The sequence below is a fragment of the Gracilinanus agilis genome, chromosome 2 (genome assembly GCF_016433145.1).
Source record: "Gracilinanus agilis isolate LMUSP501 chromosome 2, AgileGrace, whole genome shotgun sequence".
Taxonomy (NCBI): domain Eukaryota; kingdom Metazoa; phylum Chordata; class Mammalia; order Didelphimorphia; family Didelphidae; genus Gracilinanus; species Gracilinanus agilis.
This window is the reverse complement of record NC_058131.1, coordinates 672,687,780-672,705,547: the sequence shown is the minus strand read 5'-3', so window position 1 is coordinate 672,705,547 and position 17,768 is coordinate 672,687,780. Positions and strand designations below refer to the sequence as shown.

The 17,768-nt window shown below is 51.8% G+C and overlaps 1 protein-coding gene across 1 annotated transcript in view; it reads right to left on the bottom strand.

Moving 5' to 3' along the window:
• Window positions 1-9,080: 9,080 nt before the first annotated feature.
• SPOCK2 (SPARC (osteonectin), cwcv and kazal like domains proteoglycan 2) overlaps window positions 9,081-17,768 on the bottom strand; it is a 31,193-nt gene continuing 22,505 nt past the window's right edge. Inside the window, exons 3-11 of the mRNA XM_044662822.1 lie at window positions 17,487-17,532; window positions 17,116-17,230; window positions 16,406-16,520; window positions 13,455-13,569; window positions 12,518-12,637; window positions 11,555-11,773; window positions 10,822-10,884; window positions 9,310-9,447; window positions 9,081-9,226 (exon numbers count right to left, since the gene is read on the bottom strand). Of these exons, the coding sequence (XP_044518757.1) occupies window positions 9,081-9,226; window positions 9,310-9,447; window positions 10,822-10,884; window positions 11,555-11,773; window positions 12,518-12,637; window positions 13,455-13,569; window positions 16,406-16,520; window positions 17,116-17,230; window positions 17,487-17,532 (1,077 nt within the window). The remainder of the gene's footprint in view (window positions 9,227-9,309; window positions 9,448-10,821; window positions 10,885-11,554; window positions 11,774-12,517; window positions 12,638-13,454; window positions 13,570-16,405; window positions 16,521-17,115; window positions 17,231-17,486; window positions 17,533-17,768) is intronic.

The window sequence follows — 17,768 nt, the reverse complement described above, 5'->3', positions numbered from 1 at the left end:
ATGCATTGCTGGTGGAGTTGTGAACTGATCCAGCCATTCTGGCTGGCAATTTGGAATCTTGCTCAAAGGGCTATAAAAGAATGCCTGCCCTTTGATCCAGCCATACCATTGTTGGGTTTGTACCCCAAAGAGATCATAGATAAACAGACTTGTACGAAAATATTTATAGCTGAGCTTTTTGTGGTGGCAACAAATTGGAAAAGGAGGGGATGTCCTTCAATTGGGGAATGGCTGAACAAATTGTGGTATATGCGGGTGATGGAATACTATTGTGCTAAAAGGAATAATAAACTGGAGGAGTTCCAGGCGAACTGGAGAGACCTCCAGGAACTGATGCAGAGCGAAAGGAGCAGAGCCAGAAGAACTCTGTACACAGAGACTGATATACTGTGGTAAAATTGAATGTAATGGACTTCTGTACCAGCAGCAATGCAATGACCCAGGACAATTCTGAGGGATTTATGGTAAAGATGCTACCCACATTCAGAGGAAGGACTGCAGGAGAGGAAACATATAAGAAAAACAACTGCTTGAACGCATGGGTCGGGGTGGACATGACTGAGGGTGTGGACTCGAAACTACCACACCAATGCAACCACCAACAATTTGGAAATTGGTCTTGTTCAAGGACACATGACAAAACTAGTGGAAACGCGCATCGGCCAAGGGTGGGGGTGGGGGTGGGGGTGGGTTGAAGGGGAAAGGTGGAGCATGAATCATGTAACCATGTTAAAAATGAATATTAATAAATGTTAAAAAAAAAGGCACTACTATTCTTCAACCACTTAAATTTATTTATTTTTTTAAAACCTTACCATTCATCTTAGAATCAATACAGTGTACTATATTCAGTGACTTGCCCAGGGTCACACAGCTAGGAAGTATCTGAGAATAGATTTGAACCCAGGACCTCCTGCCTCCAGGTCTAACTCTCAAACCATTGAGCTGCCTGGCTGTCTCTTTCCTTTTCTTTCCTAGCCCCCTCCTTGATCAACGGCCAAATCTTGTCAATGCTCTCTCTATAACATCTCTCCCATCAGCCTTCTTCTCCCCATTCACAGGGCTACCATCCCAGTTCAGGCCCTTAACAATTCTGTCCTAGACTCTTGTAACAGCCTTCCCCCTAACTGGTCTCTTTTTGTGCCGTTTCTCCCCTTTCTAAACCATACTCAGCATCCACCAAAACAATCTTAAGTCCACATATGATCAAGTCACTCTTCTGCTCAAGAATCTTCAGCTGATCCCTATTGCCAGTTTCCCGCCAGAAGGGCAGCTGCCAGGGCCCTCAGCAAGGTCAACTTCACTGGGATAGACAGCAGGGTGGCAGAAGCAGGCAAAAAGAAACCTGGAGCAAGGCAATTGCCTGATTAATAGGGGAGGCGGGGAGCTCACTGCCTCCTGAGCGAGAGTGTGGGTGGCTGGGCAGGGTCCAGCATCACCAGCAGGATGAGAGGTGGGGACAGGCCTTCCCATCAGTTGAACAAAGCTCATGCACAGAGGAAGAGAAGCTTCGCTTTGGGCCCAGAGATCTTTTTGGGTGCTGAGATTCCCTTCTCTAGGCTCATTTTCTATTCCTCCTAAGCAGATGTGCTCCATCCTGGGCATCTGGGACCTGCCATCCCTAGGCAGCTGCCCCCCAGAGAAGCGAAGATAGGTGAGGAGGGGAGCCCTGGACCAGCGGCCAGCTACAGAACAAGAGTGGGGTGGCTTGGGATCCCTCCTCTGCCCGGCTACAGATTCCTGCACTTTTGCTTTCCAACAGCCTCCGAACCCGAACGCTAAAGGTGGTCCTAGCGGGACACTCCCAAGCTGAGGAGGATGAGGCCTGAGCCGTCCTCCTGCGGATGGACTCAGCCTGTTCAGAAGAGGCTGCCCCAGCACAGAGAGAAGCTTAATCTCCCGGTATCCCTGCTCATGCTAGCCTTTCCCCTGCTCTCCTCACTCTAGTCCCAGGTTTGGGTGTTCATAATAATAAGAATAATTTATATTTATTATATAAATAGACCCCTTAAAAAAAAAACCTCTTACCTTTTGCTATGCATTGGTTCCAAGGCAGAAGAGTGGTCAGGGCTAGGCAATGAGGGTGAAGTGACTTGCCCAGGGTCACAACGCTAGGAAGGGTCTGAGGTCACATTTGAACCCAGGACCTCCCGTCTCTAGGCCTGGCTCGCCATCCACTGAGCTACCCAGCTGCCTCCCCCACCCCAATCTCCATGTTTTTGCACCGTCTGCCCTCAGTGTTGAGAAAACCCTCCCTCCTCCCCTCTTTTTCATATGGCCCCTTAGTTTTTTCAAGACTCCAGTCAGGCTACCCCTTCCACAGGAAGGTTTTCTGATTCCGCAAATACTAGTATTCTCCATCCCAAACCTGCACTGATTATTTTGTGTTTGTCCTTCATATACTTGTAGAATCTATGTGGAATCTATCTCTCTAGGTAGCATGTAAGCTCTTCGAGGGCAAGGGCAATTCCACTTTGATCTCTGTATCCCCACTGCCTGGCATATAGCAATTGAATACATGATTCAAAAACCCTGTGAAGTAGGTACTACAGGTCGCAGAATCATAGTCAGAGCCCCAAAGGACCTTTAGAAGCCCTCTTATTTAATGAAGATTTTAAAAATGTGGAAACTGAGGCCAGTGAGGTCCTTGTCCAAGGTCTTATCCTTGGTCATAAGGGTAGTAAATGACCAAAATGGGATGGAAACAGTTTCTCCGATTCCAAATCCAGCACTCTTGCTACTATTCTATGCAATGCTCTTCTCAGTAGGATTATTATCTGAGGCTTGGGTAAACTGAGGCTTGGAGAGCCTCAATGGCTTGTCCATAGTCACACATAAGTGTGTGGGGCAGTAGAGAGGCTGCCCCGTGTGCTGGAGGCCTTTTTGCTTTCTCCTGCCATCTCAAGGTACCAACAGAAAACTCAATCGGCCATCGGTCACCTCTCACCACGGATCAGCCCCCTTTCTCCTACCACTTATTTTTCTCATGATATTTTTTTATTATTGTTCTTCAAACAAGTTCCTCATTGGTTATATTCATGGAAGCCTGCTCACAAGCAACATGCACTTGTCGAGGCTGAGGACGGCTATGATGAGGGGAGCCATCAGGAACCCCATCCATTAGATCTTTCATTGGGAGCTCCCTTCATCAGCATCATATTCCATCACCCCCAGCTAGGAGACAGCTGCTGCTCCTGGGGCGGACGGGGAGGGGACCGAGAGGAGCAGCTGGCCAGTAGCTAGGACAGCTCTCAAGGGAACTTCTCCCTGGTCTTTTCTCCCCAGTTGGCCCAGGGGAAGGGGAAACTTCAGGGCTGCTAAGATACAGTAGTAATTACTGTATTTATACAAGATTCTAAGATTGGTTTAGATACTGTCGTCATTTGGGCCAAGCAAGGGTCAAGGAGGAAGATGCTAACATCTAAAGGTTTGGGGAGTGGATTTTACTTTCCAAATGAGTTAGATTAATAATAATAATAATAATACATAAATGTAATTATAAACAAGGAGGAAGGAGAAGGAGATGGCAACCCTTGAAGGGAAAGATCACGTCTCCCTCCAAGATCATAAGCTATTAGAGAACATTCCATATATGTTAGCCAAAGAGCTAAGATATAGATCGAAGAAAATGAGAACCCAGACTCTGAACAAGAAGATGCCGGTGTCCTCTGCAGCTCCAAGCCCGGGCTGCCCAGACCCCGTTACACCTAGTGTCATTGGTACCCTCCTCACCGCCTCTCTGTCCACCAGTGTTCGCTTCCACCTCCAAGTCCTTTTCACTCTGTCCCACCTTGGGATGTCGTCTGTCCTCCTTGCTGTGTAATTCTCTCTCAAGGCCCAGCTCCCTCCTGAAGCCTTCCCAGTGATCTCTCCCACCTCTGACTCCTGGACACCCCCACTATGAAATCTGACAAATGCCCTTCTCCACGGTCCGCTCTCTTTTCTCATTTCTGTCTTATGCCCCCGCCTGGATTTCAGCCTCCAGGAGGACCAGGGTTGTTTCTTCTTCACCTCTCCATCCCTCCCAGAGCTACGCATAGTTCCTCATGCATACTAGGCTGAGCCCAATATTTGTTGACCGAACTGATCAACTTCCAGTTCTCCTCTCTTCCCCTCAATCTCTAGCCCACCTCGGCTTCCCCTCAAGGCCCTTCTCTCCCAGCCATCACTTATTTGTCCTGCTCCATGTCCTCTTCAATCGTCCTTTGTGCCCAAAGCAACCTGTCACTGAACAGACAGCCAATCATTCTTCCTGCTTCTCCTTTAAGGCCTTCTCTCTACCCTCTCTTATGGGAAATATTTCCGGAGCCAGTGCAGTCTGACAGGTAGATGCAGCAACTAGAAGGGTGTATAGCAAGAAAGCAATCTTGGAAATCTGCCAGTCCTCCTTGGGGAAGTTTCAGAATACAGGGGAAATGCCGTCTTCTGTGCCAAGCTGTGCTGGGGACCAGGAGGTAAATGGCAAAAAGAGAAGCCCTGGGTTCTATTCCCTTGCCAAAGCAATCCCCTCTCTTCGGTTCCGCCTCCCCATCCCCAGATTCTTCGACATGAAGACAAACAAAAACAAAATTCTGGATCTGAGTTTCTTGGTGTAAACAACACTGGATTTGGAGCCACAAAATCTGTGTCCAAATCTGGGTTCTGCCATCTATTATGTGACCTTGGGCAAATCGTCCTTTCTGAGCCTTGGTTTCTTCATTTATAAATGGGGGTCATTCTCATGCCACCTACGTCATGAGTCTGCTGTGAGGGAGATGCTTTGTAAGTCTTAAAATATTCAGTCCATATTTTTCTGTAAAATGCCAGTGATTTGGGAATTTCACTGGAGTTGAGGGAAAAGAATAAGAATAAACCCCAGGCAACAGGTAGCGTTTATAAAGTTTTTATTTTCATTTTCTTAAAAATAACATCTTATTTCCTTATATGTATGTGTATGTACTTGTTTCCTTAGCTTCTTAAGTATTAGGCAGATATAGACAACACAAGGCTGTGTTCCCGAGGGGAAGTGGGGGGTCCACAAGGAGGGAGAGAGGGAGCCAGGGAAGGAAGGGGAAAGGGGGGCTCTGGAAAGCTGATCCGCCGGATGCTTCAGTGCCCATTCAATACACACACGCACACTCTAACACTTGCTTTTTCTTTTTTGTGATTTTTGTAAAAACATCTAAAATTACTGAGCTATACAGTGTTAGCACTTAAATATACAGACTGAAATCCAAGCACTTGACACAATTCTTAACTCTAAATTCAGTTATTGCACATAGGACTGTTTGAATATGTTTCAGGCTAAAAGCATTCCACTCCTCTGGGAAGTTGGTGGTGATTTTGCACACCTAACCCTCCCCATCCTCGACCCCTTGTGGAAAAAAGATCCCATTCCAGGTCTTTCCAGATGCCCCAACCCCCCAGGGCCTCCCCAGGTGAGGTCCCGCAGCCAGTCTCCTTGGTTCAAGGCCTAGGATTCAGGTGTGGGGAAGACTCTTTACAACAACCTTAAAAACTCAGTCCAAGGTCAGGGGGAAAGAGGAGGGGGTGCGGCTTTGAGAGTAGCCCCAGGTTAAAAGTGTGAAACATGGGCCCACACACATGCATGTGGGCTTCAAGGGCCCCATATGTGTGCATGGGTCAGTCACACACTCATCCCTCCTCCGGGCTCTCTCCAGCCATGCTGCCCCTGGACAGAAAAGGAAATGTGGAATGAGGGACAGAGTTGTTCCTGGGTATTCTCTCAACAAGGCACGAATCTTCTTCCCTTCTTCCCCCCATCGCCCCCACCATGGCCTTATCCCAACTGCCTGGGCATCCGGGGCCTAAAGAGACCAGGGGAGGCAAATGATGACTTTCCCCAAACTGCTTGGAGATGTTTGCAGTCTGATCATCCCCATTCCCCGTCTGTAGCTGCCTGGGTTCTTTCTGCCATCATGGCCTCCCCCCAGGGAGCCCCGGCAGCTTCCTTGCTGTAGTGGGGAGAACCAGGTGTAGAAAGGGGGACAGAGACGTGGCCCCAGGGGCTCTGGGGAGAGAACAAGCTCAAGGCCCAAACCCTTTCACCCCAGGGTGCAAGAATGTCTCTTCCCCAGCCCACGGGGAAGGAAATGCCAGACCAAGGGTTTATTTGGAAACCATTGGAGAGTAGAAGCCTGAAGCCTTCTCAAGCACAGTCATCACTGTGTCCTCCAGCCCCTACCCCATTGCCGTGAAGAGTAAGTGGGTGATTTCTACCCAGGAGAGCTCAGGGGAGAATCAGCAGGGAGGACAATAGCAGGACCTCAGAGAGGAGAATGCAGGACATCTGGAAGACTCCCAGGGTCCATTGGGTGCCTTTTGCTTTCTAAAACATATTTACAAGGTTATCTAAACGTGCACAACCAGAGAGAGACCCAGACAAGCAGACACAGAGAGCACAAGCCTCCTCGGCAGGGAGGAGGTGAACAGCAAGATAAGGGGGACACAGGCCTTCTCGCCCTCTCGACTCCCTCCCTCCCAGCAAGCAGAACAAGGGCTGAGGATGAAAGCAGTCAAGAGAGCAGTCCCCGTTTGGGGCAGGGGGAGAGGGGGCAGAGTTGTTCCAACTCTAAAGACACCAGAAGCTCTCAGGGAACTCGGGGACACATGAGTGGAGCCCTCGGGAAATGTGGAGGTGGCAGGGGGAACCTTAAACAAGCTTTCCCTGGATGGGGGGAGAGAACCCTCTTCTGAAGAAGGCGATGGGGAGAATGGGGGGGGCGGCGAGGAGGGAGGTGGAGGATTCAGAACAGCAAGACACATTTCTTATTAGAGCTGAGCTACAGTGTGACCTTTTCCTGTGGTACCACTGCAAGCAGTTGGCTGGGCTGACTGGCATTTCAGAGCTCGCTCCTCCTGGAAGGGGAGCATGTGGAGTCCTTCAGGGGGAAGATGGGAAGGGGACAGAATGTGGAGGGAAAGCCAAAGGCCAGAGGCCCAGAGCCGTACCCTCTCTCCCAGCCCATCACACACGCACACACGCAGGCATGCACGCTCCCAGCCTGGGGCTTCCTCACAGATGCCCTCAGAAGCACACACACACACACACGTACGCACAAGACTCTTACAATCCTCTGGGCGCAGGATGGCGAGGACATGAGCAGGCAGCCTTTTCTCCGATAGAAAACACCTTCCGTTTCAGGGAACCTAACCGTGGTGGGGAAGCACGAAGGGCCTGGACACCTCCTTCCTCCCCGGCCTGTGATCTGGAATTGGGACCTTCCCCAGCTAGCAGGATGGGCTGTTCCTGGCCACGTGGGCAGTGCAGAGAGTCCTTTCCCCAGGACAAGGGACACTGACACTCTCTTTCTCCTTCTCTCCACCCTCAGTTTTTGTCCAAACAGCCAAGAACCCCAAGCTGTCAGCAGGAAGACACCCCGGCCCTTTGCTGCCCCCGTCAGGATGAGGCCCCTGAGGCAGAGCCAGGAGCAGGGAGCCAGCCTGACGGCGGTCACTGCCTCCCACAAGAGCACTGGGGCTGAGAGAGCCTTGGCCCTGCGGCCTTCCCTTCCAGGCCTTCCCCCTCTGAGCCTCCTCTCCCAGTCCTTGGCTTCCTTTCAGCTCAAGCAGCAGCTCCTGTAGCAGGCCTCTCCTCTTCCACCCTGGGTGGATACTCGTGTCTCTCCAGGAACTTCCCTCCCTACTTCCCAGCTCAGTGTAAACGCTTGTCTTTTTTGTCTTTGTGTGCCCAGTGCCAAGAGCAGTGGCTGGCAGACAGCAGGTGCTTGCTAAGGGCTTGCTGTAGGGATGGAGGGAGGGAGGGAGGACGGAAGCAGGAAAGGGAAATGCCTCCCTGCCCTCCATCACACACCCCTGGGTCATCTAGTCATCTCTGAAATTTGTTTCCAAAAAATCATTTCAAAAACCAGACATAGCCTGCTTCCACTGGTCCAGGAAAGGAGGGGGAGATTCTGGTCAAGGGCCCGGGAACAGATATAGACGTGTTCCAAGGATTTTTGTTTCTATCCCCAGCAAGACCCAATATCCTCAATGCCAATTTGTGGGGCAACAAGTCACTGGATCTGGGCTCTTGGATAGGAACAGGGAGGGGAAGGTGGATGGAATGGCCCACCCCCAGGATCCCCAAGAAAGCAGCCCTGGCTTCACACTCCAGCGGAACCTCTGGGGAAATCACTGCCACGGGAAGAGGAGAGGCCACGCTCCAGCCCAAGAAGGGCCTAAGCCTGGGTGGACAGGTCCCAGCCGTCCCCATCTTCTACCCAAAGATTCCCAAGAACTCAGTCTTTCAGCTCTACCTTCTGGGAAGCACCCAGTCCTAGGAACAAGGAGACAGAGGTGGCAGCCATCCGGGGAGCTCCGAGCCCAGCCCAGGGATACCTTTGGTCACAGCTTGGTAAGAGCTGCTGGGGGAGCGAGGCCTTCTCTTCCACGGCAATCCTACACTTCTTCCCTCTGTCCCATCCCACCACCACCCCCTGCCAACCCTCCCACAGCCCAGGCTTCGCCAGAACGCTCGCAGCTGGACCGCCTTCTCCTCCTCTCTGAGCTAGTCCCACTCAGGCAGCCGCTTTCACTGCCCGGCGGCTCCGGAGTCCCGGCCCGGACCTTTGGGAAGGACGTCCCCTGAGAACAACCTGCACCTCCATCTCGGGGGGCCTCTGGAGGGGAGGCAGGAGCCCCGGGCCAGGGCACAAACTCCAGAAGGGAGGAGGAAGGCCAGGACGCACGAGTCCATGACAGCAGTCACAGGGCAGGAGGGGGCAGGCATGGCAGGGACGGAGGGGGAAGGGGTCACATCGCATCCATTTCTAATTGAGTGTTTAAAAAAGAGAACTAAATGAAGGCTGGAGGTGACTTTGGGTGGTTCGGTTTGCCAGGAGGGGCATCATGCAGTGACCCTGCCCCAGCGGCAGGTCCCACTCACGCTCACTGGTCACAGCCATCGCACACGCAGCTGCCACCCTCTCCACAAACGTGCCACACACTCACACACTCGCTCTTCCCCACTGGAGTCTAGTTACATTCGACTGTATTTTCCTGATAACTCGCCCAGCTCTCTGCTTCGCCCCCTCCCCGCTGTCAGCCCCCCCGGCGCCCCCAGCCTCCCTCACTGGCTTCTACCAGATGTAGCCTCCATCGTCCGCTTCGCCCGCCTCGCCCTCCTCCTCCTCCGCTTCTTCTCCCGCCTCCTCCGTCTCCTTCTCCTCCTCGTCCTCCCAGCCGACGCCGCTCCCAAAGTCCCCTGAGAAGCCCACGATGTCATCTGGGGGTGACAGCAGAAGCAGCGGGTCAGCCGCGGGGGCGCCGGCTTCCTGACCCCCATCCTCCTCCCCTCCGCCAACGTACCACAATCTGGGTTCCCGTGCAGCCGGGTTCCGGTCAGCTCCTGGCCCACCTGGTCCACACACCAGCAGTCGCCGCTGCCCTGGTCACACTGCATCTTCCGGTAGTAGCCATCCTCGTCACAGCTGGGGATGAAGACGCCTGCAGACAGGAGAGCCCAGCAGTGTCCGAGGGGCCCCTGCCAGGAGGGGGACCCCATGGGCACGCAGGAGCCCACAACCAAGAGACAAACAAAACCAAGGCCGCGGGGAAGGAGCTCCCTGGCTTCTGGGAGAACAAGAAAGGCTGAGCCAGGCGCCTCCTGGGATCTCCACTCCTCTGGCGTCCAGCTGCCCTGGTCAACCTGGCCTCCTCCGCCTTCCCCAGCTCACCCTGACTCGCCTCCACCATTGTGCTGGTTTCTCCTCCTTTCTCCCGGCTTCCCCTCCTTCCTGACTACAGCAGCTAAGGGGTAGCATGGAAAGAGTGCAGGCCCTGAATTTAGGAAGACCTGAGTTCAAATCCACTCTCAAGTACTTACTAGTATTTGTTCAAGAAAAATTTCAGGGAAAGAAGCTTGCTAACTCCTTAAATCTAGAGTGAACTGTTTGCAGAAAGATGCCTGTGGGAGGACTGAGAGAGTCATTTAACTTCTGACTGCCTCCATTTCCTCCACTGTAAAAGGGGGATGGTGATACTTCACAGAATTGTTGTAAGGATCCGATAAAATAATACTGGTAAAGGGTCTCGTTTCTGGCACACAGGAGGCCCTGGAGGAATGATGACTCCCTTCCTTCTCCCTATTCAAAGCCCACCCATCCTCTGGAGCTCGGCCCGAGGCTTCCTTCCCATCAACTCCAGTCCTCCCGTGCCACCATGGCTCCCACTTTGATGGGCTCCCACTTCACTGAGCAGCACTGAATTCATTTACCATATTAGTTCTCTGGATTAGATTAGATTAGATTAGAAAATCACACCAAAAGCGAAGACTTGGCTCCTCTGGGCAGGACAACCACCTGGGACCATCCTGAAGGCCTCGGACAGGCTGTCCCTGCCTAGACCCAGCAGAGGTTTTCCCTTCAGTGTTTCTAGCTGGGGGCCCTGGTTTAGGTTTTCATTCTTATGAAAAGGACCAACACAGAAGGACATTTTGCAGGATAATACAAATGTCCCCCAGACCAAGGGCTTGCCCTCTCTGGGGAGAGGAGACAATTTTGATCTCATCACTTCAGAAAACGTATGTGGAAATTTGTGATTACGTGTCTTTGGGAAAAGAAAAGATCTTTTAAAAAAAGAAAAAAAAAGGAGCTCATGGAAGGCGGAGACCCATCCCATCTTACACATCTTCCTCCCCAGGGCTAGAGACCCAGTACGGGCTCAGCACTCATGAATTGCCTGCAGCCACAGAAGAAAAGCCACGGTGGGTCCCCTTTTCCCACCACGCCAGACCACGGCTTTCCCAGTGTCCAGGGCCATCCTGTCCACTTGGGCCTTACGGTCTCCTTCTGGGAGGTCTCCTTCCTGCCAGGTACTCACCAGGTTTCTTTTTAGCTGCCTCCTGGATCTGTATCCTCTCCAGCTCAGCCAGGCAGGGTGGTTCTGAAGAGGACATAGAACAGATCAATGAGTCAATCGACACACATTTTAAAAGCATCTACTATGTGCCGGGCACTGTAAGTTACGAAGCTGCCCCACTGGTGTGGGGAGGGAGAAGAGCCCAATAAAAAGTGGGGTGCTTTATCCCTGACAATGAAGAGAACCAGTGCTGCCTGAATACGGAACCTGCTTCCAAGGATAACCCTAATAGCTCACCTTTATAGAGGGCTTCCTAGGAGCCAGGTACAGAGTTAAGCCCTTTGCAAATATTTTCTCATTTGTGACTCAAAAACAAGATTAGGAAAAGGTAAGAGCTACAACTCTCCTCATTTGACCATGGAGGAAACTGAGGGAAATGGGATGAAGTGACTTGGCCAGGGTCACAGGGCAGCCCTTGGAGCTCAGGCCTTCCTGACTCTGCTGTGCCCCTTCACGGCGGCCTAGGAAGGATCGCTGGTTTCCCTTATTTGGCCCTTGTGAAAGTCCAAAAGGGAGAAAACTCAGCCGGCCAGCGCGGCAAACGTCGTGTCTAGAGCCCGGGCAAGGCGGCTGCTGAGCGGCCCAGCCCCGGGAGTCTCCAGGACTCCTCGCCTGTGGGAGGGTCCCTTCCCGGCTCCCACCCTCCCAGGCAGGGCCCCCCGAGGACGGGGCGCAGGGCGCAGGGCCTACGCACTCTCCCTCCAGAAGCAGAAACACCACTCGGCAGTGGAGACGCGGCTGTCCTTGTAGGTGTCGCACGAGTTGAAGAAGGGGCGGATGCAGATCTCATACTTGTCCAGGTTGATGGCGGCCAGCTCAGACTGGTCCAGGAACAGGTCGTTGCTGGTGTCCAGCTTGGAGAACATCCAGCCGATGGAGTCCTTACAGCTGGCCCCCAGGCTCTTGTCCAGCCCTGGGGACAAAGAGATGCTGTTCCTTCCCGGAGGCCCGGCGGTGCCTCTCCCACTGGCCGCCTCCACCTCACCTCCACGTCCCTCCCACAGACACTGACCTCCGCTGGGAGTCCGAGAGGGCTCGAGTTTACCTCATTTTTGTGCCCACCTCCAGGAGGGGCGCTTCCTAGCCTATCCGAAACCCCCGGGGCCTCCTTTCCCAAGAAATAAACGCGTTGGCTTATGTTTTAGGTGTGCAAAGCCCTTTATGGCTATTGGCTCATCTGACTTCTGAACCCACCCTGCGAGGTAAATGCTACAACAGCCCCATTTAGAGGTGAGCAAACTAAGGGCAGAGAAATGAGGTGGAATAGCTAGTATTTCTAGAGCCCCTGCTTAGGCCACACAGTGTCGCCTTTGATCCTAGCAACACGGTAAGGTGATGCTGCTCTTCTCCCCATTTTACAGATGAGCAAAATGAGGGTCGGAGGGGTAACGTGACTTGCCCGGGGCAGTCATTAGCAAGCATCTGAGGCAAGATGGGCCCAGGCCATCCTCTTCTGGGCTACCTCTCCCTAGCAGTTATGTCCGACACCTTCTTCCTCTTACGACAAGAGGTGGGTTCTTCTCTGGGCTCACAGAAGGGGAACCCTCCGAGGCCAAAGGACAAAGCGGGGATGGAGCTTTGGCCAGTCCCTCTGAGTCCTGCCTTCAATCTGTCCCCCCTCCTCCCTCCTTCCCTCCCTCCGCCCCCATCCCAGTACCGCTGGCAGGGTTGGCTCCGGGGTTGGCTGTGCCGTTCTGCTTGGAGTTCTCGTGAAGGAGCTGGAACCAGTCCCGCAGACGGTCCCCCAAATCTGCCAGGTCCTGCCCTGTACAGGTTTCTGCAGCCAACACAAAGCCTGGTTAGAAGCGGGGTGGGGGGGGGAGTAGAGCGGGGGTGTGAAGGGCCCTCGTGGAACAGAGACCGTCTTGGGAGTCTCTCCTCCTGCCCCGCTTCCTTAGTCCTCACCCTGCCCACCCCTCAAGTTCCATCCAGCGCCAGTCCTGGGCTCCACCCTCCAATTCTCTCTCCTTCTTGGTGCTAAAAAATAAAAAATAAAGAATTCAGGAGTTTAGCCTCCGGGCCCTCTTCCTTTCTGGACACCCAGGAGGAAAACTGCGGAGGGCCTGAAGGAAGGTTTCCATTCTGTGTTCCTGCCAGCTCCCTGGAGCCTGGGGGTCTCCTCGCCCAGAGCCACGGGGCAGATTCGGTTGGTAAAAAGGTAGCCGTAGGAGCCAGGAAACACCAAGGCTGGAGGGGTGCTGGGGGTCCTGCATGACGTGGCTCATGTGGGGGCAGCGGCCAGGGAAGGCCATGGAGAAGAGCAGGAGGAACCCCACAGGGGGCCGAGGAGCCGTGGGGCTTCCTCTAGGCCCCACTCCTCAGGGCACCGCCCGGCTGCTTCTAGCTCTGTCATCTGCCTGGCTTCCCGGCTCCTCTGCCGGCTTCTCTCCCCTTCCATCTTCCTGTCCAGCACGGATCCAGCCCAGCCCAGCCCCAGCGAGTCCTCCACTTCAGGGAGCAGAGAGAGACGTCCATCCCCAGGATGAGCCCGAGTCTGGGGGAAGCAGAAGGGCGCCCCCACCCCGGGGGCCCCCACCTGGGCACGGGCCGTCCCTGAGCGCAGGGAGGAAGCCGATCTCTGGCGGGACGCTTACCTGGCTTCGTGTCGGTGGTGGAGGCCGGGGCCTGCTCCGTGGGGCAGGGACACGGGCCTTCGCACTTCACGCTCAGCTGCTTGCTGGTCAGGCAGGCCTGCTGCTCCAGTTTACACTGCAGGGAAGGGAAAGGCCACAGAGCTCTCCACCGAGCCGGGATCCCAGGCCTCAGCCTGAGCCACGAGTCACGGCAGGAGCGTCCCGGGACGAGCTCTGCCCAGGCCCGGCCGTCCAAAAAGGCAGCGAGAGCTGCGTCCTCAGTGGGGATGGACCCACGCCGAGCCACCCACATTCCTCCCCACTCGTCTAAGCAGGGCAACGAGTCCAAAAGGCCGGCCACAGCGAGGGGTCCAGCCTGTGGCCAGGCGGCGGCACCGGCCTGCGGGCGGCCCTCGTCGGTCCTGGACTGTCCCCCGGCCTGCCATTCACAAAGCAGCCTGCCGACCCTTCTCTCCTGCCCGGGGACATCCCCCTATTGTACATGCGTATGCCCCCCACACATGTATGTGTACACACATAGACACATATATTAAACACACACACACCTGCGAATACCTGTGTGCGGGGGTGCATGCACCACATGCATGTACACCAGATCCACATCTCTATGTGTACACGCACAGACACACCTCTCTACATACGTGTGTGTGCACATGCGCACCCCCAGACACCCAGAGGCCGGGCGACCCTGAGAGGACACGCTAGCCGCTCGGGGACAGGAGATCAGGAAAAGCTACCCGTGGAACTTGGGGTGCTAAAAGGTGGGGTGAGGGCCGGGAGACAGAGCATCACGCATAGCTAGCACGACACCTTCCACTCTGGAGGGAAGAGAGAAGGCAGCGAGGCGCCACGCTGTGAAGGGCTTTGAATGCCCAGCAGAGGGTTTCCTATTTGATCTCAGCCACAGCAGAGAGCCACGGGAGTTTACGGAGAAGGGGGGGAGCAGATTTTTACTTAAAGAAGACAACTCTGGAAGCTGACTAGAGGACAAATCACATAGGGAGAGGCTTAAAGCAAGGAGACCAGGGAGAAGGCTGGGGCCTCCTATTGGCTGGGGACACAATGCTTTACTTAGAAAACTCAGGAGAATCAGCAAAAGGAAACAAACCTTAAAAAACTAACTGGAATAGTCAATGGCTTCCGCAAAGTAGACAAATTTCAAAAAATGAACCCACAAAAAATCAATATCATTTCTATTTAACAATAAAAAGGGAAGTTTTATTCAAAATAATTCCAAAATGTATAAAAGATCTGGTAGTTTCCCAAAGCACACTCGATAACTATAGAGATGTGATTACAATAGGCTCCTTAAAAAAAAGTATAACAAATAACTGGGAAGATATTCAGTGTTCATGGTTGAGCCATTGCAATATAATAAAAATGGCAATTATTACCTAAAGTCTTCTATAGATTTTAGTGCCATATCAAGAGACTACTTTAGAGAAGTGGAAAAATAACAAAATTGATCTGAAGGAACAAAAGAGCTAGAATATCAAGGGAAACCCCATAAAAGTCAGATTGGAGGGAGAAAAAGTATTTCTAGACCTCAAGTTATATCAATAATCATGTATTCATTAAAAAATAGAAATGTAGTTCAGAGAAAGAGATGATGAGAGCCTGAACCAAGTTGGTAGTTGTATGAATTGAAAAGGATTGATGTAAAAGGCACTGTAGAGGCAAAAATGACAAATTTGGAAATTGAGCTCAGTTCTGAATATGCTGAATTTGAAACATTTACAGGACATCCAATTTCAAATGTCCAACAGGCAGTTGGCAATATAAAAATGCTACCAAGGAGAAAGATATCTGGAGGTGATAAGTAAATTCAGAGAAGCCAAAGAAGTTATCAAGTGAAAGAATGTAGAAAAGAGAACAGAGTACTATGAGGGAGCACAGTCCAGATGAAAATACAGGATACAAAGGAGAAAAAGGAAGGAAAAAAAAGGAGAGAAAGCTGCCTCACATGCACAAGACAGTCCTCTCCCCTCTTCTGTGAGCTTAGTCTTATCACTCCTGTTTCTGTTGAGTGCAACCACGATATTTCCAATAAGTAGGTTCAAAACCTGAGGGTCATCTTCGAGTCTTCCTTCTCCCTCAACTACCCATGCTTGCTCAGTAGCCAGGCCTTGTCAATCTGACCTCTTCAATACCTCTCAAATCTATTTCCTTCCCACTCACATAGCTATTCCCCAAGTTCAGCCTCATAGCCTCTTGCCTGGACTACTTCAACAACATCCTCACTCATTTCCCTGTTTCAACCAGGAAAAACCTGGTTCCTGTAGTCTAACAGAAGGACTTGAAAGTCAGAAAAATGGATGTGGTACAAAGTAAGACACCAGAGCAAAAAGCAAAAGGCCTATGGAGTGTTGAAAGGAATCTGCCCGAGAGATCTAGGAAGGCTTTCTCGTTTGACTTGGACTTTAGAGAATGGGGATGAATTTGTGAGAGCATTGCACACACGGGGAAAGCATAAGCAAAAGCACAAATGCAGGAGAATACAACATACATTCAGGAGACAGAGAGGAATTAAGTTTTACTAAAGCATAAAGTAAGCAGGTCTAAGATGAAGCTGGAAAATGGATGCCAGATTGTGGAAGGCTTCAAATTGCAGACTCAGAAACGTAATCTTCCATTAGCCAAAGGTCTGGTTGACTCCAGGCCCACAGAAGTCACATAGAGGCTATGTTCTTATGCTAATGGTAGAGACAACTGAGTTCTGACTCTGCTATGGCCATCCCGAGAGACTTTGTGTCCATCTCTGTCCATAACCAAGAGGTATACCATCCCACAGAAGAGACAGGGGGAAAAAAGTAAGTCACTGCTCAGTGAAAGCACCAGCTGGGATCTCAAGTTCAACATCAGAGACATGATGGAACATGGTATCTCTGCTTCTCCTAGACTTAACCACCCAACCACCTCCATTCCATGAAGAAGGCCACTGGTGTCCTCACCATGGAGCTGTAAGTGTGTCCATCAGAGCCACAGACAGAGGCAAGCTGGGTCATGTGGCATGGTTTACAAAAGCCCTCTTTGTTTTCATGAAGCTTCAGGGCAGGCTGCTTGATCCTATGATGAAAAAGAAAGGGAGAGGAACAAGAATAAGAGAAATTGGGAGAAGGAAAGAGGTAAAGCAAGACCAAAAGAGAAAGGGGAATGGGAGGGAAGAGGGAAAAGAAGTTAATTTGTTGTTAATTATAGTGGAATAATAAAACGAAGATAGGAGAAGGAAAATAACAGGTAGACAGAAGAAGAAAGGTATGGTGTGAAGGGAGAGGAGATATAAGAGGGCACACAAGAGCCAGATCTCTGAAGAACTGTCTAAGGTGTTTTTAATCAGGGGACTTGATTCACATGCATTTTTCCCCTTCCCCTTCTCCTCTTAGGATCATAAAACTGAGGAATTTTAAGGCATCTCTACAGCCAACTAGCTTAACCACACCCCAAGTAAGAATCCTTACAGCTATGGACTCTCATCCAACCTTTGAGGAGAACAAGGCACCTCCCAAGGCAGCTCCCTCAATCTGTTCTCCTACATGGTCTTCCTAGCCAGGGTGCCCTTAATAGCTTTCCCACTCTCTGGGAGAAATGTTCTAGTTGATCTACCCAGGCTACCCAGGGAAGGCCCCAAGGGAACAATTGACCTGAAATTCCTCCTTCCTACCTGTGCTCCAGTTTCTTGCGGCTGATACACATGGCCCTCTGGTAGCCCTGGGCGATGCACACTTTGTGTCGGCTGCATTTTACCTTCTGGCAGGGATCCTTGGTGGTGTCCAGAGCTGGGGAGATACAGGTTTGGGAAAGAAATTATCTTGGGGCTCCACAGGAAAGAACCCAGGGAATCTTGATTTCCAAAGCCTTCTGCTTGGTCATCTTCTCCCTCTGGCATCTGGCTCTCTGAATGCTGGTAACTTCTATCATTTCCTTTTTCAGAGTTGAGATCCTTGAAGATCTCCAAGGTCAGAGCCTGTGACTCCCCAGCTTATCCCTGACTGGTATCTCATGACCTTTTCTCCACTCCCTTGCAACATTTACCTTCATCTCCTTGCTGACTGTCCTCCCAGCTCTTGATGTAGTCATCCTAGGAAGGAAGAAGGAATTGCTGATCAGAAAAATGAAGAAATATCTTAATCCTAGAGTGGGGAGATTGGTCAAGCTCAGTGCTCAGAGTGGGCAAAATTCAGATTTAGAGGGTGAGAAGGACTTAGAGGTGAGAGAAAAGAGAAGAGAAAGAAGAGAAGGGAAGGGAAGGGAAGGGAAGGGAAGGGAAGGGAAGGGAAGGGAAGGGAAGGGAAGGGAAGGGAAGGGAAGGGAAGG